The sequence below is a fragment of the Martes martes genome, assembly GCF_963455335.1.
Source record: "Martes martes genome assembly, chromosome: 3".
Taxonomy (NCBI): Eukaryota; Metazoa; Chordata; class Mammalia; order Carnivora; family Mustelidae; genus Martes; species Martes martes.
In genome coordinates this window covers 33,781,191-33,806,706 of record NC_137890.1, presented here as the reverse complement: position 1 = coordinate 33,806,706, position 25,516 = coordinate 33,781,191, and the positions used below count along the sequence as shown (strand labels likewise).

Here is a 25,516-nt window from a genome sequence, read left to right as displayed (position 1 = left end):
TCTGCTGAGCTGGGAGCCTGCTTCCCCCCTCACTCTGCCTGCTTCTCTGCCTACTTTCTCTCTGATCTCTCACTCTCTCTCTCTCTCTCTGTCAAATAAATAAATAAATAAAATATTTTTAAAAAATTTTTTTTAACCTTTTATGGTAACAGATGGATAACTAGACTTACTGTGATGATTATTTCAAAATCTATACAAGTTTCGAAATACACATTGTACACCTAAAGCTAATATAATATTGTATGTCAATTATATCTCAATTTTTAAAAAGAAAAAGAGGGGAAGGAATGTTGATGTGGAATAGAAAATCCAGGCTACATCATGAACCATACCATGTTATCACCGGAATTGCTGTGCCTTAGTTATCTTGAATCTTGGTGTTTGCTCTTTCTCTTTCTAGCCATTCAGTAAATATTTATCAGACTTATACTATCTTCAACCGCTGATGAACAAAGAGGCATGCTTTTGCCCTTTTTTTTTTAAGGTTTTGTTTATTTATTTGACAGAGAGAGATCACAAGTAGACAGAGAGGTAGGCAGAGAGGAGGAAGCAGGCTCCCCGCGGAGCAGAGAGTCCGATGCAGGGCTCTATACCAGGACCCTGAGATCATGACCTGAGCCGAAGGCAGAGGCTTAATCCACTGAGCCACCCAGGCGCCCCTGCTTTTGCCCTTTTAACATGGACAACCCTGTTCACAAAGGCCTTGTCTTCTAGTATAAGCATTTAGAGATTTATCTGTTATAACTTAATTTTAGAAAACTTATCTAGAAAATGGGATATGCACAATCTCAAGTGACCATGTGGCAAGGTTTTAGTTACATGAAATTCTCTAGCTAGGAGGCATTTAGCAGAGTCCAGGTAATTTGTCACAAAACTTTAGATGGCCAGATTTGAGAGAGACTGTAAGACACATGGGTAGAATAAAGTAGAATTCTGTGTACTAACCTTAAAAGACATCCATACTATGTTGATAGATTTTTTCTAAAAAGGAAAATTGCAGGATAATTTGTATTGAATTTCTCTATTTTGGCCTTGAGAGTGTGTGTGTCTGTGTGTCTGTCTGTCTGTCTTTCTAGAGGTGCGATTGTGTTTCTAAGCATAGAGAAAAAAGTTTACATAATATGCAACTGTCATGCCAAGGGGACACAAATAACACTAGTATTTGCCATATGAGTATAAATACATTTGACTGGAGTAAACTTACAGGCAAAGAATTAACAGAGTATATACCAACCCCAAGTTCTTTTTCCTCAGAAAGGTGTGCTTAGGCCTGGCATAGGCATGGAAAGGGATCTGATAGAGGGACTCCACACCAAAACATTGTACACATTGAAAGAGAAGGTTTAGGAACATCTGGTTGCCTAAGTCGTAATGGGAGCAAGAGCCTTTGGAGGTTATAATCTCTATGAGCTTGTTCTGGTAAATAGAAAATGAACCCCCAGGACCATCCATATTTATCTAACATCAAACTGCTTACCTCTGAGATTGGGAGTAGAGAAGAACAGAATGACTAATTTTTGCCTTATGCATTTTTGAGTTGCTTGAGTTTATTCCAACTCACATGAGATTTCTTTTTAAAGGCATAGATTTGGTGATCAACACAGTATCTGACTCATAGTATGTATAAAGTAACTGTTGATTCATTAGATAAATCATTGACCTAGCCACTCCACCAAACTTAGGTAGATTTTTAAAGATGGAAATAAGTGGCAAAATTGTACTTTTTAAAATATATCTATAAACAGAGATTACATTCCAGCAATATTTATTGTACCCAAAATTTTATTGCCAAGGAAATACAGACATATATAGACATGGATACCCATACATAGATCTATATGTATGCTTCGATGTATGCGTAGAGATGGCTGGAATAATAAAAAACAAGAAATCATCACTGTTGGTGATTATCATTGTGGAGGGGCACTGAAGTTCTAGATGGAAGAAAGAGATCCTTTCAGCGTATGTTCCCTCTCTGTAGTTTAGATTACTTAGTATGCACATGTGCTATTCCTTTCGCCCCTCCCTTTCTTCCTCATCGCCTTCCTTCCATTTCATTATCAAGAGTGGGTATTTAAAAGAATATGGAAGTGTTCCAGAATATCAGAGAAAGGATTTGCTATGGGAAAAATTCAGAAGCCTCTGAAAACATAACATGCATTTGAAAGTTTTAGGACTGAGAAAGCAAACAGGAAGGGTGTCTAACATATGCACAGGCAAGAAGAAAATATGGGGCGGGACTTCCTGCTTGATGGAGTCTTTGAAATACTTGCCAGTATGTTCTACTGTATACAGTGGTATTGGGATACATGGTTTCTGCAATCATAATAGAAGTATCTAGATGAGTAAAACCTGTGCCTCTGTCCTTTGACTTATCTGGCCTGAACAACTGCTGGGAGTGTTCTGTCAGCACCCTCAGTGTATCCAGTCTCTGGGAAAGACTCTGTAGCCCACAATACCTACAACCCCATCTCAGTATTTTACTTTATTTTTTTAATTTTTTTTTATTTTATTTATTTTATTTTTTTCATCTCGGTATTTTAAATAGAGACTCACTTGCCAGCCACAACCCTAAAAGAACTAAATCTTTTTCAACTTCAAAGCCAGTCTTTCCTTCCATATTTCTAAGCCTTCATTGATGTGGAAAAAAACCCACTATTTGATGTGCCACCAAGGAGTAGAATAGGAATGCTTCCAATTAAACTTTGCTACAGCGCTTTATTATCACTTTAATTTTTTTAGTTTTAAGCACACATTCTTTTAGACCTTAGGCAATGATTTTTATCATTTATTACTTAACTCAGTTTCTATCCTTCTAACACAAACTATGCTGAATGTGCCAAATCCCATTGGAGTCTTTTTGGAGACATTTTAAATGGCAATTAAACTCAACTTATGACAGATTAGCCATACTCAGAACCCAATTGAAATCAAAATAGAAACAGCTAAGATCAAATTTACATGTGCAAACTTGATCAACAGCGATTGTAAGATGCATCCATTTTCACAGAAAAGATGAAAAATGGTATGATTTACGGGGTCCCTTGCCTTCCAAAGTGTTTTCCTGAAAGTCTGTTGATGCTTAAATTCTTTTAATAAAGAACAGTGCTTTTATTTCACCATTAAAAATACAAGGCTTAAAACATAAACACATAGGGTACTATGCTCCCCAAAATTTTTGAAATTTGGCAAGTAAAGTTTATCAGTCCATCACAATTCTTTCTTCTAACCCAAACTGTCCTCCATACTGTGGATCATGATTTCATTTTAAAAGGTCTGCTGCCTACCAGATAATGCCCATATTCTTTAGCATGACAGAGAAGGCCAGTTTGATATTCTTTAGCATGACAGAGAAGGCCAGTTTGATCCCAACCTACTTCTCGTCCTCATCTTCCACCTTGCAACCCCTCCTACACCAAGTAGTGTGTCTTTTGCTCCTGCTCCACCACTTTGTTACCCCCCCCCCATTCCCAGTCTCCATTGTTGACTTGTTTCTGATTGTTCCATCAATGTGGACATGCCCCAGACATCTGTCTTAGCACTGTTTTCTTCTTACTGTGTCTTACTTCATCTTGTTCCATGGCTTCAACTACCAGCTACAGTAGCTTCTCATGGTAGCCTTTCTTGAGTAAGTCCAAGATTTACGTGGAAAGCAGTAAACGTGTCTATCATCTGAATTCAAAGAGTGCAAAAGGAGTGTTCGGAAAGTACCAGGTGCTCCCTACTGTCTTCATACCACCTTCTGAGCATCTCTTCTCGGTCTCCTGCTTTAGTGGTACTGACTTAGTACAACCTCTTATCTATCACGTGAAGTAAATTAGGAACCAGCTGATTGGCATCATCTCTATTTAATCCTCCACCTTGTTGCCAAAATAATCTTTCCAGATACAAATCTGTTTTTGTTTCTTCCACAGTTAGACTTATCTCTTTTTGCTAAGAATAATAATATGTAAGACCTTCTATTACCATACTACTGCCTACATATCCAGTTCCATCTTACATTATGCGCCATGTGTGGACACGCATGCGTGCGCGCGCGCGCGCATACACACACACACACACAGACATGTATACAACTACTTGTGCTTCTCTCTCACATACATGATTCTTGTGCATTACTTGAATTCTCCGAGCACTCTGTGCGATTTCATGCCTCTGTGCTTCTGCACACTCCGATCTTTTTGCCCAGTGTGCCCATGTTTGCATCAGAGGTACTTGTCTTTTTAATATCAAGTGTCATTTACTCTATTAAACCTTTTATGAACCTCAGGCAAAAAAATGACTTCTGTATCCCCATGATACCATATATACCAAGGTATATTTAGATAAATAGAGACGTTTGTTAACATAGCTATCTAGATGCTTCTTAGGAACAAGAATTCTTTTTTATTGGTCTTTTTTATCTTCACTGCTTAGCACAGTGCCTGTTTCTAGTACACGGTAAATAGATGTTAGTTGAAGGAATAACTTCTGTTTGTGATAGGTAGAAGTATATGAGAAGTGGGGGACACTAGAATGAACCTGAAGCAAATTGGAAGTCACAACTAAGAGGAGCAGAGGATGAGGAGGAAATCAGACCCACAAATTAGAAAGAAAGCTTTAGTTTCTTTCTGAGTCTCAGAGACTCAATCATATGCTTTATGTCACATGTGGAACCAGCTCAGGGAACGTATTAGTTGCACTTGCCACCACCATGAAAAAAAAAATTCTAGTTACATGGAATCAGTAGGATCCATCAACCTTTCCCAGAAATACTTGAGTTATTTCTTTTATTTGATTTTATTTTAGTGTAAAGGAAAACACTAAGAACAAAGTTGAGTAGTAAAAGGAGATAATAAAGGTAAGAATACTTTACATGTGTGTAGCACTTAATCATATGTTACTGTAGTCATTAACCATTGGGATCTGAAACTGGATTTTCAAGTTAGGCAGACTGGCTCGTATGACTTTTTATGCAAGTTCTTTACCCTCTGTAGGCCTCAATTTTTCAACCTGTGAAGTGGGAGTAATAGTATTATATACATGTTTGCCTCAGGAATTAGAGATAACTTAATCTAAGAAAAGCACTTACTGTACTAACTGGCAGAAACTAATCACTCAGTAAATGCAGATAGGTTTTTTGGTCCTACATTTCATTTATTTTTCTGCTAATGGCAATAGTATCAAAAAGTATTTTTATTAACAAACTTGGCATGTTAAAGAAAGAGTAGTTTCAGAACTGGAATAAATGATGCTTATTTTGTTTATGTGGAAATATTCAGAATGAACTACCCAAATGAATTTTAACACAGTATAGTAAGATTTTATAATAACAGTTTAAGTGATTTTTCCAAAAAGGAACTCCATAGTCAAACTGCAATTCTGGAGAGTAATCACCTGCTCTTTTCAAATGTGTAAAAGTATGATTAATTGCATACAAACTAAGCATTTTAGGAAAAGTGTGGAAACCTGGATATCTTAAGACGAATAAAAACTTCAAATTAACCAGAATTATTATATTTAAATTAGAGAACATGAATTACTGATAAAATTCAACTAATTTGTTGAATCTGTATTGAAAAGCAAAAGGTAAGCAATAATAATATACAATGAGATAATGAAGATAAACATTATTTAATAGCAATGATAACATGGTCTCAAAATTTTTGAGTAAATATTTCTTAAAAATCAAAATTATTATGTGAATAAATGAGATTAATAATGGCTAGCAATTTTGAGTGCTTACTTAATACCGGTCATACAACTTTATGAAACTATAGGAATGTTGCTGGGGCTAACTGGGCTCTTAAGAGTGTGAGTTCCCCGAGTTTACCAGCTTCCCAGGCTTCCCGAGGCCTAAAGGAAGCTCTTTTGTTTGAGTGGGCTTCCATTAGATTGGCATGTTTATCAGGGAAGAATCAAAGGGGGAAAAATGACTCAGATGCAAATTCTGCTCAGTCTGCTCTTAAGTTTTTGATGGATGTGCTATTGGCATAGTTATTGAAAACTATAATTGGTTGTTGAAAACTATAATATTGAAAACTATAATAAAGGACACCCCCACCCTTCAGATCTGAAATTTTCAGCAGGTGATAAACCCCACAGAAAACTTGCCACAAAATTGACCTGAGACTGATTTGAATATGGACTGCTTTGAATGTAAATTTTGTCCCTTATAATTAAAAATGTTAACTTCACCTGGACAAATAGCTTTTATGTTTGTTTGTTTGTTTGTTTACCACTACCTACAGTAAGAAGTACACCTTACATAGTAACTGAGTATATACATGTGTGTGTATTTGTGTGTGTGTGTAGAGATGTGTGTGTGTGTGTGTGTGTGTGTGTTTGAAGTAATTTTCACAGGAACGAATACCCTTATGACATATAGCATATTCTCTTAGTTATGACATGTAGCATTTTTTTTTTTAATACTGCTTGCAACCCACAGTGTGAAAACACTCAGCGGGACAAATAGGTAACATGTTTTCTTCTCCTTACAGAAACCTTCTTGAGAAATCAGCATAGAGATTGTAAAGAGAAAAGTCATACCAGTCCTCTGGTATGACTATCATGGGAAAACCTATATATATATATATATATATATATATATATATATATATATATATGTAAGAATCTGAGAACTCTACTATTTTCTTCTTCATCTGTAGAAAGCATTTAGGCCTCATCTTCACAAAAATCCCTCTAGTTCTATAATGATTCCTTTTTGTTTTAGTTCTCATTTATTTACTTTTTTGAAAGAACGTGCACAAGGACCGGGAGGGGCAACGGGAGAGGGAATGAGAGAATCTCAAGCAGATTCCAGGCCGAGCATGGAACCCGATGCAGAGCTCACTCTCACGACCCTGAGGTCATAACATGAGCTAAAATTAAGAGGCAGTCGCTTAACTGACTGAGCCAGCCAGGTGCCCCTATAGTGATTCCTTTTTTTAAGGAAATCTTGTTTTGAACTGTATTGAGTTTCTTTGAACTGCATTGAGTTTCATATCTCTGTGTTAACATTTTTATCACTTAATTACATGGACATATTCTTCAGGAACTCCAGTAAACAGCAAGATTTCCTATTGTAGAAACTATGTCACTTTTCCCGAATAAATTTTATTTCCTTATTGGCTCTTTACACAGAAAGAACTTAGGTAAGAACAGTTTATAAAATTTTAGTTCTAGTCCATGCTGTGTCATTTAACTCAGCATAAGGAATAAAGTATACTAAGGAAATAAATTTTGTGAAGTGTTAGGTAGTACTGATATGAAATTCAGTGTTTCAGTCAATATTTATTCAGGACCAGTGTGTCAGGTGTTGTTCTAGGTTTTTGGGATAATCATTGAATAACACAGCCATAAATTCCTACCTACCCTTTGGAGCTTATATTCTAATTAGGGGGAAAAAAAGGTGTTTGGTTTTTTTCCCAAGTAAAATATATACTCAATCACTGCCTGTAATTCCCAGCCAAATGGCCCCACAGAAGGCGCAGAGAGAGCACCATTGTTCTTACATCTCCTCTGAAAGTAACCAGAACAGCAAGGGAAGGGCTGTAGAACCCGTAAGTCCCAGAGGAACACGGCTCCTCAGTAGATACAGTTAGATAGTTCTAATACAGAAGAAGAGCCATGAAGCATTTTTCTTTGTAGATAACTGGTCCCATTTCTTTAATGTTTATGTGTTGTCATGTACACCCATGCCTTTAGTGCACATTGATTATTGTGAGGGGAGAGGAATTCTTAGCTCTTCACATTTTGTGCTACTCTTACATATTGTTGCTTTCTTTCCTGTTACTGAGAGGCGGTAATGAATATTGGCTATTAAGCACATGATTCTGGAGCCAGACTCACTGGGCTAACGTGCCATTTCTGGTAATTACTTGCTGTGTAAACTTGGATAAGTTGTTTAACCTCTCTGTGCCTCAGTGTTCTCAGTTGTAAATTATTTAAGTTCCAAATAAAATAATTGCATCGAAATATTTTCCAACCAAATGAGCAGATTACTTTTAGTTTTTAAAACAGAGTGAGTATGTTCGGGGCGCCTGGGTGGCGAGGTCAGTTAAGCATTTGGCTCGGGTCATGATCTCATGGTTATGAGATCAATCCCTGTATCAGACTCTGCCCTCAGCAGGGAGTTGTCTTGGAGTTCTCTCTTTTCCTCTGCCCCTCCTGTTTGTGTGCACGTGCAAAATAAATTAATTAATCGATTAATTGATTAATTTTTAAAACAATATGTTTTATATTTGGTAGAAAAAAACAGAAAAGCAAAGCAGAAGGTGAAAAAATAGCTTTTAAAAACAGGCAATGACAATCTGAAAAGGCTACATATTGTATGACTCTAGCTATATGATATTCTGGAAAAGGCAAAACTGTGGAGATGGTAGGAAGATCAGCAGTTGCAGGGGCTAGGAGGAAGGGACGGATGAATAGATAGAGCAAAGGGACTTTTAGGGTAGACTTTTGCTTGTGATATTGTAACTGTGGACACGTGTCCTTATCCATTTGTCCAAACGCAGAGAATGTACAGCACCAAGAGTGGACCGTCATGTAAACACTGGACTCTGGGTGACAACAGGGTGTCAGTGTAGGTTCATCAGTTGTCACAAACGCTGACGCTGGGGGAGATTGTGGGATGGGGAAGCTGGGAGTATATTGGATCTCCCTGTGTTTCCAGTCAGTTTTGCTGCAAACCTAAAATTGCTGCAACAGAGTCTTAAAAACCAAGATGAGAAAGGGAATGAAATCTGAATACCACGGAGAAGAAATAGATGAAAAGGAAAAGGAGGGAGACGATGCCAGTGGCTCCTTTTCTCTGAAGGTAACTGTGGCCACCTTTTGCCACTGGTACAGTTTGGCAGTCCGTGCAGCTGGTTTTGTTGGGAGCAGGAAAATATCCCCCGGAAAGTAACTTGGTCTGGTGAGAAGTTAACTTTTTGAAATAGGTAACAACTTGCTTTTTTGTAATGTTGAAAAATTTGGGGTAGACTTCATTTTCTCTGTGCGTCTGTGTATTTCATGTGGCGCTTCACCCCTTGGGAAGTTAGTGTTCTCATGTATTTTGTGGATGCTCGAGATATCCTGTAACTGGATGTGAGGGAAAATTAAATTGAAAGTTTCGTGAAGAAGACCTACTGCGAAGAGGCTAATTATTGCCATTCTGTCTCTCAGTTTTTGAGGTTCTGATGTGGAATCCTATAAAGTTTAACCTTTTTATTTTAGTGAAGAGCATATATTTATCTACCAAATGAATGACCAAAATGTTTTATGGACAAAACACTCACTTTCATTTTTCTAACAGCTCTGTGTCTAACCTTGCCAAGTGCTTAAGCCAAGAAGTTTTTGTTATGGTTCATTCTGGAAAAAACTCAATTACATGGATTCAAGACAATATACTAGAATTTGTTCTGTAAGCCTGCATTTTATAGGTTCACATAGGAGCTCATGTGTGAGAGAGAGAGAGGGAGTGTGTGTGTGTGTGTGTGTGTACACGTACCAAATGCCGGCCACCACCAAAGTAAGGGAAAACAGTGATTTATCTATAAATTGTATCCTATTTACACATCAAACAAATTGTTTAAACTTTTTACCTTACTGGTTTGCCTTGATAACTCATGAATGACTACACTTTTTTTTTGTTTAAGAGCTATTACAACTCACACAGCAATACCCTCCCCACTGCTGTCAGGATTGTTATACAATTGAACCACATTAAAATGAATTTCTCAGGGGCAAGAAATTTAAAACACTTGAACTTGAAAATTCCATTCTCTGACTCTAATCTCCTGTCCTTCCAGCTCTCCCAGTCCTTTCATTCCCACTAAATCTGTGCTTTATTTGCACTCATTGTGTGTTCCACATTCATAAACACTTCGTATTTTCCAATCTGTCAAACCCCTCTTGGCTTCACTTTTCTTCCTCCCCAGCCTTATCAACCATCGAATCACAACATTCACCAGCACCCCAGGTTGGTTGGTCACTAAATTCATCCATCAGGCTTTTCTTGATGTTCCCTACCTTTCACATATTACCTTACAATCTGATAGTTACCCTATATATGCTTAATGGAAGGAAGGAGAGAGGGAGAGAAATTCTTTGTGGTCATGTGCTGAAAATTTTTTGTGGAAACCTGTTACTTTTGCTGCTTGAAAGCATTACAAATTCATGTTGTTGAACATCAACCAGGCCCTCATTCCTGCAGCCCAGTGTTTATTTCTCTGCATCTGTCCTATTTCTCATTATCCCTACTGCAGGTCACTTTCACTCCTCAAAACCATCAGTTCCATCATCTGCTATCATCTTCGTAGCTTCGTTGTTACAACTAGGTCATCTAAATTTCTTTTCCTTTAATCTCTTTCACCCAAGGATTCTTTAGTATCTTCACTTACTCCTCCCTGCCCCCTCCCCGCCCTTTTTGGTCCCTCTTCAAAAAAAATGAGAGAGACTATGTGTGGGTGTATCTGTGTGTGGGTGGACATCAGTGACTTTCTAAAGTAAATACCTCTCTTTGTATCTAATTCCTTCTGCTATTCTCCCTGATCATCTATTCGGTGATCACCAATGTCATCTATCCTCAGTGATCACCATTGACATCCTAATTGTCAGTATTCTCTTCTCAGTCTCCTGATTTATGGCATGACATTATCGATTTTATAGATAATCTAGAAATTCTTTTTTCTCTTTGAATGACGACACCATTCTCCCTCAGATGTCTTCATCTTAAAGCCCTGGTGTGTAGGTGTCCCTCATGTATCTGCCACTTTGCTCTGTTCTTACACATCACTAGGGATTCTCAAACGGTAGTGACTATAAGAATCACCAAAGATTCTTGTTTTATATGTAGGTTTCTAGATTCTACCCTCAGAGATTGTGATGAAGTAGGTCTGGAATGAAACTCATGAATCTGCATTTTTAACCAGCTCTTCTTGTAACTCTAATAAAAGTGATGCATGGCCACACTTTGAAAAAAATAATACACTACAGTCTTGTGTACTGTGTGACTTATGAGTAAATAGTCCGTCACAACCATGCTGATTACTCTGAAATATTTAACATTCTACTCAAGAATTTCCTCTTATCAATTATTTCTCCCTTTATCCTGTTAATATCATCTTATTACCATACTTTGATGATCTCAGGATCAGAGCAGGGCTTGTGATCAATTAGCATGCCCTTGCTGTTGGTTATTAAAACAAGAAAATATTTGGGGGTGCCTGGGTGGCTTAGTTGGTTGAGTGTCCAGCTCTTGGTTTCAGGTCATGATCTTGGGGTCCTGGGATCGAACCCTACATCAGGTTCCACACTTAGTACAGAGTCTGCTTGTCTCTTTCCCAACCCATCTGCTCCCCAGCCACTTGCCCAAGCACGTGCTTGCTCGCTCTCTCTCAAATAAATAAATAAATAAACCCCCCCAAAAAATAAAATAAAATATTTGCAAGAACACTGTACACAGCTGTTGTCCTAAACCCCTGCATATCATTCCTGTTTGTCCTTATGCCTCTCCTGAAAGGCCCTGGATCTCCTCACCATCCACCAACAAAGAAAGACCTTGGACCACAGAGTTTCTCCAGGAACCTGCTCCAGTGCAAAGCTGACATCTTAATTGGTTGAATTGTATCACTTAAATATCACACCTCTTAAAGATGATGATGTTATTCACCATGTGAGACACAGGATAAGAAAGTGGTTTTAACGGGAAGGATGGTAAATTCAGGAGATGAGATGATTTATGTGTAGTGTTAAGTCTGCTAAAATAGTTGGATGGAGTGTCCTGCAGCATGTCCAAGATTGCAACAGCTGTCCTTTCCGAATTTGACTGATTACCAGAATCTGAGACTAGCCCTAAGACATTTTGATTCATTGGGACTGGGGTGGGGCCCAGAAATCACTGGTTTTTAACATTTTCCCCAGTGATCTGATGATTTAACTAGACGTGAGAACTACTCCTACAGATTGAGAACACAGAGAATTAGTACCAAAGTGTTGCTCCATATTGGACCTCAAATAGGCATTTTACATTCTGTGGCACAATCAAAAAGATTAGATAATGGTATGTGGAATTTTCTTCGCAAAAACCACCACCAGAGGTGCCTGTGTGGCTCAGTCGTTAAGCATCTGCCTTCCGCTCAGGTCATGGACCCAGGGTCCTGGGATCAAGTCCCACCTGGGGCTCCCTGCTCAGCGGGGAGCCTGCTTCTCCCTCTCCCTCTGCCTGCTGCTCCCCTTGTTTGTATGCTTGCTCTCTCTTTTGCTTACTCTCTGTCAAATAAACAAATGAAGTCTTTAAAAAACAACAACAACAACAACAACAACCAGTACAAGAAAGTATCACTTGTATATATTTTATCCACAGAAACTAATTCAATGTTAAATTCTATTCAACAAAATGCATTTTTGTCTCTAGCAAGAAAGAGCTCCATTTCTAGGAGTTTCTTTAAAAATAACCTCCACAAGAAAAAAAAATCCCACATTTAGGAAATTCACAATGAAAAATGGTCACCTGTATATATATTTTTTAATTTTAAGAGAAAATATATCATTTTAGATTATCATCCAAGAGTAAGTTAAAATTTGAATCAAAATATGTAATTATGTTTTAGTCAGGTGTTGCGTTTCTCTGAATCATATGTACAATTTATTGAAACAAAGGATAACAGTTCTGTAAAATGTAGTGTCATGGGTTTACTCCTGAGTCATTTATTACGTATATGATTCTTGAGTCACTAATTACTAAGGCTTTCCTATAAGGAAAAGATTACTAACAATAGGCAAAGGGAGTGATTGTGTAACTTTTTGAATACTAAGTATTATAGTTACAGAAAGACTTTTTAAAACCATACTGAAGGAATTAAATTATGTCAAATTACAATTATTTCAAAAGTCAGTATTAGCATTACTTTTCATTGACAGACATGTATTTTCCCTAAAAATTTAAAATAAATTTTGGGATTTAAAATCTTGCAAGTTTATAAAGAAATAGGTTCATAAGACTGGCGTTACTCTAGTAAGCCCTTATTATCCAGAGAGGGAGGAGTTTGTAGGTTGTGTTTTAGAGATACCTTTTGGAAGTAAGGCTTTGGGGGCCCCTAATTTTGTTTATAATACTAAAACCTAATGTGTAATTGCTGTGAGGATAAAAATGGAACTAAAATAATTAAGACTAATGACTGCTGTTACACTTTTTATGCAGTTGAATTTAGATCTGATAAGTTTCAAGCATAGCTCATTATAGACTACAGCTAACTACAATTTGTAAATGCCTTTAGTGCTTCCCTGAAGTACCCCAACCAACACCAGCCCACCAAGGCTCTCCCTACCCTACCCCCGACTATTCTGCACTTTGAAACACAAAGCAACTTGTCAGTTCAGTTTATTCAGTTAAGGTCAGTTCTGTGAAAACAAAGTCAAGGCAATTGTTTGATTTAATTGACTAGTGAAACTGGTTATACAGGTAAGTAGAACTTAGTTTTATTTTTGTCCAGCTGCATATTTGAATGTTCATAAAGTAACTTAGTAGAGTAAGTAATAAGATTCCGGTGACATTGCAATAGATTTAAAAGAATGATTACCAAAGCAAGGAAAAAAGACACTAAAACCCAAACTATAGAAAATATTCGTGGTATTTTTTTTTCTTTATGGCTTTGCTTTTGCTGTAATGAATCATGTCCAAAAAATGAAGTCGTCTTTTCTTTCACTGTTCATTTCCTTTTCTTTGGGGAATTTTTTTCTTGGGCTAATGTAACCAAAAGGAAGTGTTCTAATATAATTTAGTTGAATCATTTGAGTAACTTAAAATGTAGTCCTCAATCAGCAAGCAGATATTCTTTAACAGCTAGCTGGTCAATCACCTTTTGGATTCTCTTTCTTCCTTGCCCACCTAGATCTCATGGCTGATGATTTTAACAATGATTCTTTCTGCCTTCCACTGTACCTTCCACTATACCCTTCCTACTGTTCTCTACACCTTCAGCTTCTAGGCTGCTAATCATTCATTTCTTTTATGTGAGTAGAACACCAAAAAATTGCAGTAACAAAATAAGTTCTATGTGTAGATCTTAATAACTTTATATATATATACATTCATGAGATATACATATCTCATAAATGTAATTCACTTGAGAAAAAAAAATATAGAAATCCTTTCTTGTCCCAGAAAAAAAGAGCAAATCTTTAGCCTCCATTGAACTTGTTAGTGACTATGAAGGAAAGAAGAAAAAAACATTTAAACATATAAAAGGCTAGAATTTTATTGTCAAAGAACACGTTAAGGTCATAAAGTAGGAATTTTATAGTATTTTTGTTCTGTGTAATAAAATACTCCTTTCCCTACCCCCCAGTTTTAAAATAGGTATCTTCCACTTTTATAGAGATTATTCAGTTTTCGCATATCAAACTTCAGAATACTTTTTCTGAGAACTCATTAGGTACCAAAGTATGGGCTTACAGATACTGACAGTGCTGTGTTTAGTCCTATACTGACCTACATTTTATATTTGCTTAGGAAAAGAGCAAACACAATTTAAAAAAAAAAAAAAAAAACAACTAAGGTTGGTTGGGTATAGAAGTTAATAAAATCCTTAAGGGAGGGTGCCTGGGTGGCTCAGTCAGTTAAGTGTCTGCCTAAGGCTCAGGTCATGATCCCAGGGTCCTGGAATCGAGCCCCACATCAGGCTTCCTGCTCATCAGGGAGCCTGCTTCTCCCTCTCCCTCTGCCCTTCTCCCCTGCTAATGTGCTCGCTCTCTGTTAAACTAATAAATAAAATCTTTAAAAAATAAATAAAATCCTTAGGGAAAGAATTTGGTCTTAACATATTGAGAGCATTACATAGTCCTTAACCTTAGTGCAACTTATGTCTGAAAATTTTCACAAAGAAAACTTTAAAAAAAATTAATTTTGAAGTCTGTTGCAATATTAAACTAGTCAAAAATGGATAACATCCTAAATGTTTGTTACTGTAAGCAATATAATTATGGGACCTTGGCTTCCTAGACAGTTTTGTCACCACTAAAATCATATATTAAGGTACTCCGAGAGCTTGGGAGAATAATTATATAAGGTAAAGTGAAAAGGCATAAGATAAAGTTATACATAATACACTAGCAATAAGCAATCCAAAAAGAAATTAAGAAGACAGTTCCATTTATAATAGCATCCAAAAGAGAAAAATGCTTAGGAATAAATTTAATCAAACAGGAGAAAGATTTGTACTCTGAAAACTACAAAACATTCCTGAAGAAATTTAAATTTAAAAAGACTAATAAATGGGGGGCCCCTGGGTGGCTCAGGGGGTTAAGCCTCTGCCTTTGCTCAGGTCATGATCTCAGGGTCCTGGGATAGAGCCCCACATCGGGCTCTATGCTCAGCAGGGAGCCTGCTTCCCCCCCTCTCTCTCAGCCTGCCTCTCTGCCTACTTGTGATCTCTCTCTCTGTCAAATAAATAAATAAAATCTTAAAAAAAAAAAAGACCTAATAATTGGAAGACATCCCACGTTCAAAGATTAGAAGACTTAGATGACAATACCACCCAAAACAATTTACAGATTCCATGCAATCCCTAACAACATCCTAACAACATCTTTTGCAAAAATGGAAAAACCCATCCAAAAATTCATACACAACTTCAAGGGACACTGAATGTCTAAAACAATCTTGAAAAGGAAAAATGAAGTTGGAGGACTCACACTTCCAGATTCTAAAACTTACTACAAAACTTCAGTAGTCAAAACAGTGTTGTACTAGCATAAGAATAGATAGATATGACTAATGGAATAGAATAGAGTCTAGAAATAAACCTTCATGTATATGGTCAATGGTTTTTCAACAAGATTGCCAAGACCGTTCAATGGGAAAAAAGACAGTCTTTTCAAGAAATGATAAAACTGGATATCTACATGTTAGACATTGAAATTGAACTCATACCTTACACTATATACAAAAATTAATTCCAAGTGGATCAAAGACCTAAATTTCAGAGCTAAGAATATAAAACTCAAAGAAGAAAACATAGGAGGAAATCATGATCTTGGGTTTCGTAATTGTTTCTTAAAAATGACATCAAAAGGGGCACCTGGGTGGATCAGTCAGTTGAGCTTCTGCCTTCCGCTCAGGTCATGATCCCAGGGGTCTGGGATCAAGTCTCACATCAGGCTCCCTGCCCAGCAGGGAATCTGCTGCTTCCTCTCCCTCTGCCCTTCTCCACTGCTCATGCTCTCTCTCCTCTCAAATTAATGAGTAAGATCTTTAAAAAAAAAAAAAAAAAAAGACACCAAAATTACAGGCAACAAAAGAAAACCTAGGAAAGTTGGACTTCATGAAAATTAAAGAGTTTTATTATCAAAAGACCCACAGAATGGGAAAAGATATTTGCAAATCATACGTCAAATAAGGAATATCCAGAACATAAAAGAACTACTACAACTCAACAACAAAAAAGCAGACAATCTAATTAAAATATAGGTGAAAGACTTGAATAGGTATTTCTCCACATAAGATATACAACAGCCAGTAGACACATGAAATAACAGTATTGGTGAGGATGTGAAGAAAGTAGAACCAAGTGCATTGTTAATAGGAATGTAAAATGAGGCAGCCTCTGTGGAAAACAGTTGCCAGTTCCTCAAAAAGTAAAATATAGAAAAAAATATCTAATTACCATAGAATTTGGCAGTTTCACTCATTCCTGAGTAGAACCCCAAAGGAATTGAAAGTGGGACCTCAAAATATTTATTTATACACCACTATTTGTAGCAACATTAGTTACAATAGCCAAAAAGTGAAAACAACCCAAATATTCATCAACAGGTGAAAAAACACACAATGGAATATTATTTAACCATAGAAAGGAATGAAATTCTGATACATGGTACAGCATGGATGAATCTTGAAAACATAACATTAATGAAATAAGCAGACAAAATGACATATTATATGATTCCCCTTATACATCTAGAATAAGCAAACTCATAGCGACCGATAGTAGACTAGAGGGGGGTGCAGGACATGTTTTTACTTAATGGATATGTTTGTTGCAACTGATAAAAATATTCCAGAAATAGGGGCGCCTGGGTGGCTCAGTGGGTTAAAGCCTCTGCCTTCGGCTCAGGTCATGATCCCAGGGTCCTGGGATCGAGCCCCGCATCGGGCTCTCTGCTCAGCGGGGAGCCTGCTTCCTCCCTCTCTCTCTGCCTGCATCTCTGCCTACTTGTGATCTCTGTCTGTGAAATAAATAAATAAAATCTTTAAAAAAAAAAAAAAATATATTCCAGAAATAGATACTAGTGATGGTTACACAACATTGTGAATGTACTTAATGCCACTGAAGGTATACACTAAAATGGTTAAAATGCTAAATTTTATATTATTTATATTTTAACTCTAATTTCCTAGAAACTTCATTATACATAATGATTTAGCTACAGTTCATCAATTTTATAAATAAAGATGGAAGGAAATATGAAGACATGAGAAAAATGCTAAATTATAATGTCATTATGTTATTTTGAATAAAGAAAGCTCAAATAAAAGATTTTTATTTTAGCTAAAGAATATTTATTAAAAGAGATAAATTTTATGTTACATATCTTCTCACACCAACAAATGACAAAACATTAAGATGACCCATCCCTAAAATTGGTAACAATTCATATTTTATTTAAAATTTTTCTTTCCTATTAATGTATTACTTGTTATTATCATAAAGAATAGTTATATTGATTAATAAGTTTTAAAACCTTCAGAGTTACATAGGAAACACTTTTCTGAGTAATTCATGTAAGGGAGTTTTGGCGTACTTTGTCTGTGCTACAGCATTTTGGATAACCTTAGTTTCTTGTAAAATTTTTTAGATTTTCATGAAATCTGTTTTTCTTTAGCTTAACAGGGCCAATTCTCTGTTAAACCAGACTCAACAGCCTTACAGATACCTCATTGAATCAGTGCGTCAGAGAGATTCTAAGATTGATTCCCTGAAGGAGTGTATTACACAACTTGAGAAGGATGTCAGGTAAATTGTCTATAAATCTTTTATTTGAATAATAAAGGCAATGTAAGCATAATACTGCTATCCATGAATTAAGTTTGTAAATTGTGAAGAAAAAATGTAAATAGTGAACATGGTATTAAATGTAATTTATCTTAGAGAAACTGGGTCACATTAGTTATTCACATTCCACCTTATGATCAGAAATCTTAGCCTGAAAATAACAATGCTGCACTTATTAACAAAGCACTCCACCAACCCTCGGATATAAGCAGCTATTCTGTCCTTGTTTCCCTAGAATTCTTGACCAAAGGAAGAAGAGGAATATAACCAGATACCATTTGTGGAGTCAAAATGACGTTTTTCTTTTTTCAGTAGGGTCCATGCCCAGGGTGGAGCCCATCACAGGGCTCAAACTCATGACCCTGAAATCAAGATCTGAGCTGAGTTTAAGAATCAGACACTTAATTGACTGAGCCATCCAGGCACCCCCAAAATGACTTTTTTTTTAAGATTTGTATATTAGAGAGAGAGAGAGAGCGCGCACATTGGGTGGGGGAGATGCAGAGGGAAGATACATCAGGATCATTTAGGGAACTTTGTAGGAAGTAAAAATTCCTGAGTCCTCTCTACAGAGACATTTATTTTTATTTTTTAAGATTTATTTATTTATTTTAGAGAGAGAGAGAAAGCAGGAGGAAGGAGCAAAGAAAGAGGGGGAAAGAGACCTCAAGCAAACTCTGCGTTGAACGGGGGCCCCGAGATCATGACCTTAGCCAAACCAAGAGTTGGACACTTAACCAACTAGGCCACCCAGGCACCCCCCCCAAAAGGATGACTTTTTAAACAGACAAAATATACACATTTGATTAGATTCTGTTGACTTTGCCAAGCAATTTTTTAGGCTTTTCTTCCCCTGACTCTACATGAAGTAGCCCATGAATTACCTAAATGTAAATAAATCCCTTTCACTTCCTTCAACTGAAGTTGTTTTCTTACATGACCCCTTACCCAAAAGACTTGTTCCATTTAATAGTCATTCAAATTCCTTACCTGTTCATCTATATAATCATTTTAGTCTTTTTAAGTTGAAGTAAAAGAATGATGTTATACAGAAAGATGTTTTAACTCATGGGTGGTTGATTAGTTGGCTCAGTTATTGGATTTTAAGATTGTTAGAATAACTTAGATAAATTATTAACCAATTCATAAATGTAGAAGCAGAGAATTAGATGGGAATAGAAACTGTTAAATTAAGGAACTGAAAAATAATTAGGAGACTAGAGTTATTAAATTCAGATTTCCTGAGGTATCGAACCATGTATGGGTGGGTGTTCTTTCTGAAGAATCAGAATAATTACCTTCTCTTGTTTCTACCCCGCCAAAATAATTGATTCAAAACTTTACTCCTAATTTTTAATTTCAGGATGATATGATAAAATAATTTTAAATCACATTTCTGCAAATGTCAATATAAATAATAATTTACTCCTGGATTAATTTTAAAGTTAAAAATCAGATTTAGAATATATACAACCTACATTATTAAATAATAAACCAAATTAAGAAATTAATTAAAATAATTCAGTGAATCACTTAAGCAGTTCTTCTATAAGTAGCTATTGGGGGCAATGGAAATTGTGTTTTATCACTCACTAGGCACTTGGTTATCTTAAGGAAATAGAGGGAAGAACCCTAAATAGAAATTTTTCTTCCTATATTATGTATTTCTTCCTATATTATATTTGAAATTTTGTATAGAATCTCCTTTTACTTTTTTAATCTTGGAGCAGGAACATTAAAGTCCTGTGATAAAATTACCTTTCGCAGTTACCTTCAAATAAATTTATTTGAGTATTTATTTTACTAAGACTTAAGAGTTGAAAAGATTTAATATAGAGAAAAATAATACCTATAGGAGGAAACTATTAAGGTGAACAAGTTCAGCCCTAAAGAAATTAAGCAACTTGGTATCTAAGAATGTACGTACAGCTTTGTGGTAGGGTCAAAATTTGAATCCAGATCTGTCTGCTTCCTAATTCTATACTCTAAACCATTATGTTATACTGCCTCCCTATGTTCTATTCTGAATAAGGGAGAATTTTTCATTAACTCATATAATTAAGGAAGAGAAGTAAAAAAAAAAAAAATAGCGTAGAAGAGTGCTTTAAAGTGGAGCTTTAATGAATTGATAATTGCTAAAGCCAGGTGGTAGATACTTGTGGGTTTGTTATATTTTCCTTCTTCTTTCGAAAAATTCCAAATAAAGTTGTTTTTAAAAAACAGGTTTTAAAGGGAGTATAGGCTCTACAGATAGGTTACATGGGTTTAAATCTAGCTCGATACTTAGTTTTGAGTTAAAGCCAGTCCATTAAACTCTCTAAACCTCCATTATCCAATAGGACTTTCTGTAATGGTAAAAATACTCCATGTCTTCTACACTGTCCAGTATGGTAGCCACTACCCATATGAGGAACTAAATTTTTTATTTTAATTAAGTTAATTTTAATTGCCACCTGTGGCCAGTTAATGGCTCTGTTATTGGACTGTAGAGCCAGTTTTCTTATCTGTGAAATGTGAGTGATACTCTAGTACTAGCAGCACTTAATTCATATAGTTATTCTGAGGATTAAACAATATAATCTTTGTAATATGTATAGCACTGTGCCTACACATTATGAATGCTGTGTAAATGTTTGCTATTATTAGTATTTATCTTACATGAAACAAATTTTTATGTTGAAAGTTATCTTAAAAATGAGAAATTACATTTCTCAAAACATTTTGAATTTTGACAAAAATTAGGACTCCCTTAATAACAGCAACATCATCATGAAAACTATGTCAGTTATGAAAGTAACTATAAAAAATATTTTTGTGCTAAAATCTGGGTCCTTTAAAGCTGTGTTTCATGAACTCGCTATATAAATATTTTAATCGATTCTGAACTAGTATTTCACAGGATATGAAATCTTGCTCTTAATTGAAGCAACTACCTTCTAATGTGAAAAATTAAGGTGCTTTCAGTAGTTTAATTATGGCCTTTGCGATGCTGTTAAACGTACCCTCATGACATGAATGAAAATACCATAAAAAATTGCCCAGTCCACAAGTCAGAGCTAGCAGTCTGTCTACCATCTCTCTTACATGGAGCCGATGACATTTCAAATGTAGAGGAATTATCCTGGACTTTGAATACACATCAGCCAGTTTCTATTGTCATGGTAGATGTGCCTGTAAATTACAGCTACTGGTGTGAACATCAAGGGTTAGATGTGAAAATTAAATGAAATAACATCTACAAAGCTTCTGGCACATGGGAGAAACTCAGTAAATATTACTTCCCTTCCTTTTGCCCTTCATTAATTTGAAATTTAAACATCAGATGTCCCATTCAAAACAATTACCAAGTGATCATGTCTTAAAAAGGCCTATCCTTTTTGCTAGGTGTTGATTTTAATTGTAAGGAATATTTACAATAATTGATTATTTTTTAAATCGAAGTATAGTTGACATGCTATATTATATTAATATCAGGTGTGCAACACAGGGATTAAACATTTATATATGTTACGAAATGCTCACCCCAGTGTGGTTACCATCTGTCACCATACAAACTTATTACAGTATTATTGACTGTATTCCCCATGCTGTACTTTTCATCCCCGTGACTTATTTATTTTATAGCTGGAAGTTTGTACCACTTTATCCCCTTCACCTGTTTTGTCCAAACTCCTCCCCCCTCCCCTCTGGCACCCACCAGTTCTCTGTATTTATGAGTCTTTCTGTTTTGTTTTGTTTGTTCATTTGTTTTGTTTTGGAGATTCCACATGAAAGTGAAATCCTGCGGTATTTGTCCTTCTCTTATCTTACTAATTTCATTTAGTATAATACCTCTAGGTCCATCCATGTTATTGCAAATGGCAAGATTTCATTCTTCTTTATAGCAGACTAATATTCCCGTGTGTGTGTGTGTGTGTGTGTGTGTGTGTGTGTGTGTACACACTACATTTTATCCATTCATCTGTCTATAGGTTGCCTTTTTGTTTTGTCGACGGTTTCCTTCACTATTTCAAAGCTTTTTAGTTTGATATAGTTCCAGTTATTTATGTCTGTTTTTGCTGCCCTTACATGAGGAGACAGATCCAAAAAAAAATAATTGCTAAGACCAATGTCCCAGAGTTTATTGCCTATGTTTTCTCTTAGGAGTTTTATGGTTTCAGTTAAATGATTACTTTTTAAAATATGTCTCTCGCTTATACAACAGAAGCTCTTTCAGGAACTGAATAATTTTATCATTGTCTTAGAAAATAAAAAAATGCCGCTATACCAACCCCCAACTTGCAAATGTACTTATTTATATTCAGTGTCTAGAAAGGTTAGAGTAAATATGTACCAAAATGAAATCATTATGAGCACATTAAAAGCTAGCATTTGAGATATCACTATGAAGTACTTTAAATTTCCCTATCATTAAAGTAATAATCCATTCTAAACGTAGTACTGTTAAACTCTCCTCTACAGAGCCACCAGAGACCGTCTGAGTTATGTAGTTTGATCTACGGCCCAAAACTGAAGGAAGCACAGAAAGAGAATACTTAGCATAAATTACCTTTTCCCATTGTCAGTTCTCAGTTTATTCTTAACTAGTAGTTTAAGAAGAAAAGACTACTTAGTCTTGTGAGGCTAAGCCAGGGTATATTGATCCAGGAAGTTAAAGTACATTATATCAGGAATATGTTTTCATATAGCAGGTGACACAGAGCCATAAAGACAAATCCTGAGTAATAATTAACAGTGAATTGAACAGTTATGGGTATAATATACCATTCACGGTAGATGTGCTTATAAGGAGATTTGTTTTGTAGTTGCTTTATGAGTCATGCATGGAAGCTTTGTATTTTTAAAGGTAAATTTCCACTGTTATGAAATATGTCTTATGGAGACTAAACTTCAATTGAGTAATTACATACACACTGGAAGAACACAGAGTATAATAATCATCATATGCAGTTTTAGAGACCCACGTGCTGAAATGGTCTCCCTTGTGGTTTAAGAGTGTATTATAGAGAAGGCTGAGACTTTGAAAATACATACCCAAGTATTGTCTGAGGCGTCTGTACTGTTTGCAATAAACCCACGTCTTACAGATAGAACAGAGTTGCTCTGTGAACCAGTTTATCCACCCACCTTTTATTCTATATTGTACAGATATTTTTGCTATTTAAATATGGAATACTTCCTTTATCCTGGAAAAAATTAAGCACTACATATAAAGCATTTCTAACAGATTACCTAGTCAGATCCTTTATTACATCAACATTCCGTTCCTATTGCACACATTTTCCTTTTTTTTTTTTCCTAAGATTTTATTTATTTATTTGACAGAGACACAGAGAGAGAGGGAACACAAGTAGGGGAAGTGGGAGAGGGAGAAGCAGGCCTCCCACAGAGCAGAGAGCCCAATGAGGGGCTTGATTCCAGGACCTGGGGATCATGACCCAAGCTGAAGGCAGACACTTAATGACTGAGCCACCCAGGAGCCCCTGCACACATTTTCTTTAAGGTCCTGTTGGTATTTGAGAGTGTGTGCGTGTGTGTGTGTGTGTGTGTGTGTGTGTACTGCCTGTGAGTGTATGTTTATGTAGTATATGTATGTAACATGTATATGAACATTAACATGTATACATGCATATCGTTAATACATTTCTGTTCCTCAAAAAATCCTATTCCTGTGTTCTGGATGTTTAATTTAATTTTAAAAAATATTTGAATCCCGCAGTTCAGAAACATCTGATCTTTACCATACGTTGCAGGACTCTGGCAGAATCTGATACTCAGTTACCTTTATGTCATTTAGTTCTTTTCAACTCCAAGGCTCAGTAGGATCTCTAATGCCTAATTCTGAAAGTCAGTCTGTTTTTCTGCTGAACTGCTAACCTGTATGGCATTTAATTACTGTTTTTCTCTGATACCTGTATTTCATCTAAATTAGTAATACCATATGGCATTTATGTTGTGTTTTATATGTTTGATTCTTTATTTACTCATTCATTAGGTAATTCATATATCCCTTTGACATACATGAGTATTGTTTTCCACTTTTACAGATGTGAAAACTGAGGCTTAGTAGGGTGATTGTGTGCTGTGCTTTATAGCACACACTTGAGTCAATGTCACATTTGGAAACAGAAGTCAGAATTGCATCTTGTTTTTCTCTCAGAGGACAAATTATGGTGCTTCCTTGGGGAAGTTCAGTTACTAGGAAAAAGGAGAATGTGAGTTTTTTCCTCTTAAGTCCTTGGAATTACCAGTTCTTTCAGAATACTTAATACTGTTCCTTGAATATTAAAAAAACTACCTGATATTTAAAAAATTGGTGGCTTTCCATTTTCTTAAAGGATAATTTAAGACATCTTACCTATTCAGCAAAACAATCCTCACTAATTTTACCTTCACAGATTTTGTTTTGATATTTATGGAATTATATTGTTTTGATTCGTTGTTGCTTTTCTTAAGTCTTGATGTGGTACTGAGGAGATTCATTCCAGTGACTTTCAAAGAGTATTTTATTTAATGGTTCAGATTAATTTTTATATGTTGAATAATAAAACTCCAGACAGTACAAGGCCTCAAATATTTCTCTCTTAAAATCCTAATATGTTCTTCTGTTTAGGCTTCTCACCCTTTCCTATCAGAAAATAGGTCCTGTCAAAGGCAAACTCACGACACAGACTTAGAAATTAAAGATTGAACTAAGAATTTGGAGGCAAAGATTGTTTATCACAGACTGAATATCTGATTCATTTGTCTAACTTAATTATATGCCTTGTAACTTAGTGCATGGTCAATTATAAAATGTTACTTTTAGTTTTAAGGATAAATGTTTTAATCTGACTTCCAGTGTCTTGAGTTTTAATATTTTCCCCAAACATACTTTTGAGCTTTTGTATAAATCCCACTTCATCATTTTTACATTTCAGGAGTAAATAATCATCTTTAAAACATCAATTTTTATGCCCTTACCAGGCAGGAAAGGATTCTCAGAACACATCTCATTTGCACTGTCAAATGATTATTAAAAGAAAAAGTCTTCTTAGAAAATAATTAGCTGTTGATAAAATCAAACATTATGGTGGCTGGTCTGCTATCTTTATGGACTATAAATTTAATTTCTCTTTAATTCAAACAGATTTGTTAGATTTGTCTTTAGCCTTTTGCTATTTACTATTTATTAATGAAATTTACACCAATATGATGACTTTTAAAAAACTTGGTGGGTTTTTTTTCAGCAATTTAAATAAAGAAAAGTCAGCTCTACTACAGATGAAGAATCAAATGGCATTAGATTTAGAACAACTTCTAAATCATCGAGAGGTACTTTTTTCATTTTGTCATAATTTTTACTTTAAGCTTTTTCAAAGTCCATATTGCATTAAGGTTACTAGATCCCAGTTGTCCATGTGCATTAATGACTTCTCATGTTTGCATCTCACTGTCATCTGGTCCTTTATATTGAATATGTAATATACTTCATTATTCTTTATGAATTAATTTATACT

The 25,516-nt window shown here is 35.7% G+C and overlaps 1 protein-coding gene across 1 annotated transcript in view; it reads left to right on the top strand.

Moving 5' to 3' along the window:
* Positions 1 to 25,516, top strand: part of PIBF1 (progesterone immunomodulatory binding factor 1) — a 195,280-nt gene that overhangs the window by 142,282 nt on the left and 27,482 nt on the right. Inside the window, exons 15-16 of the mRNA XM_080798058.1 lie at positions 17,848 to 17,978; positions 25,247 to 25,331. Coding sequence (XP_080654184.1) covers positions 17,848 to 17,978; positions 25,247 to 25,331 — 216 coding nt within the window. The remainder of the gene's footprint in view (positions 1 to 17,847; positions 17,979 to 25,246; positions 25,332 to 25,516) is intronic.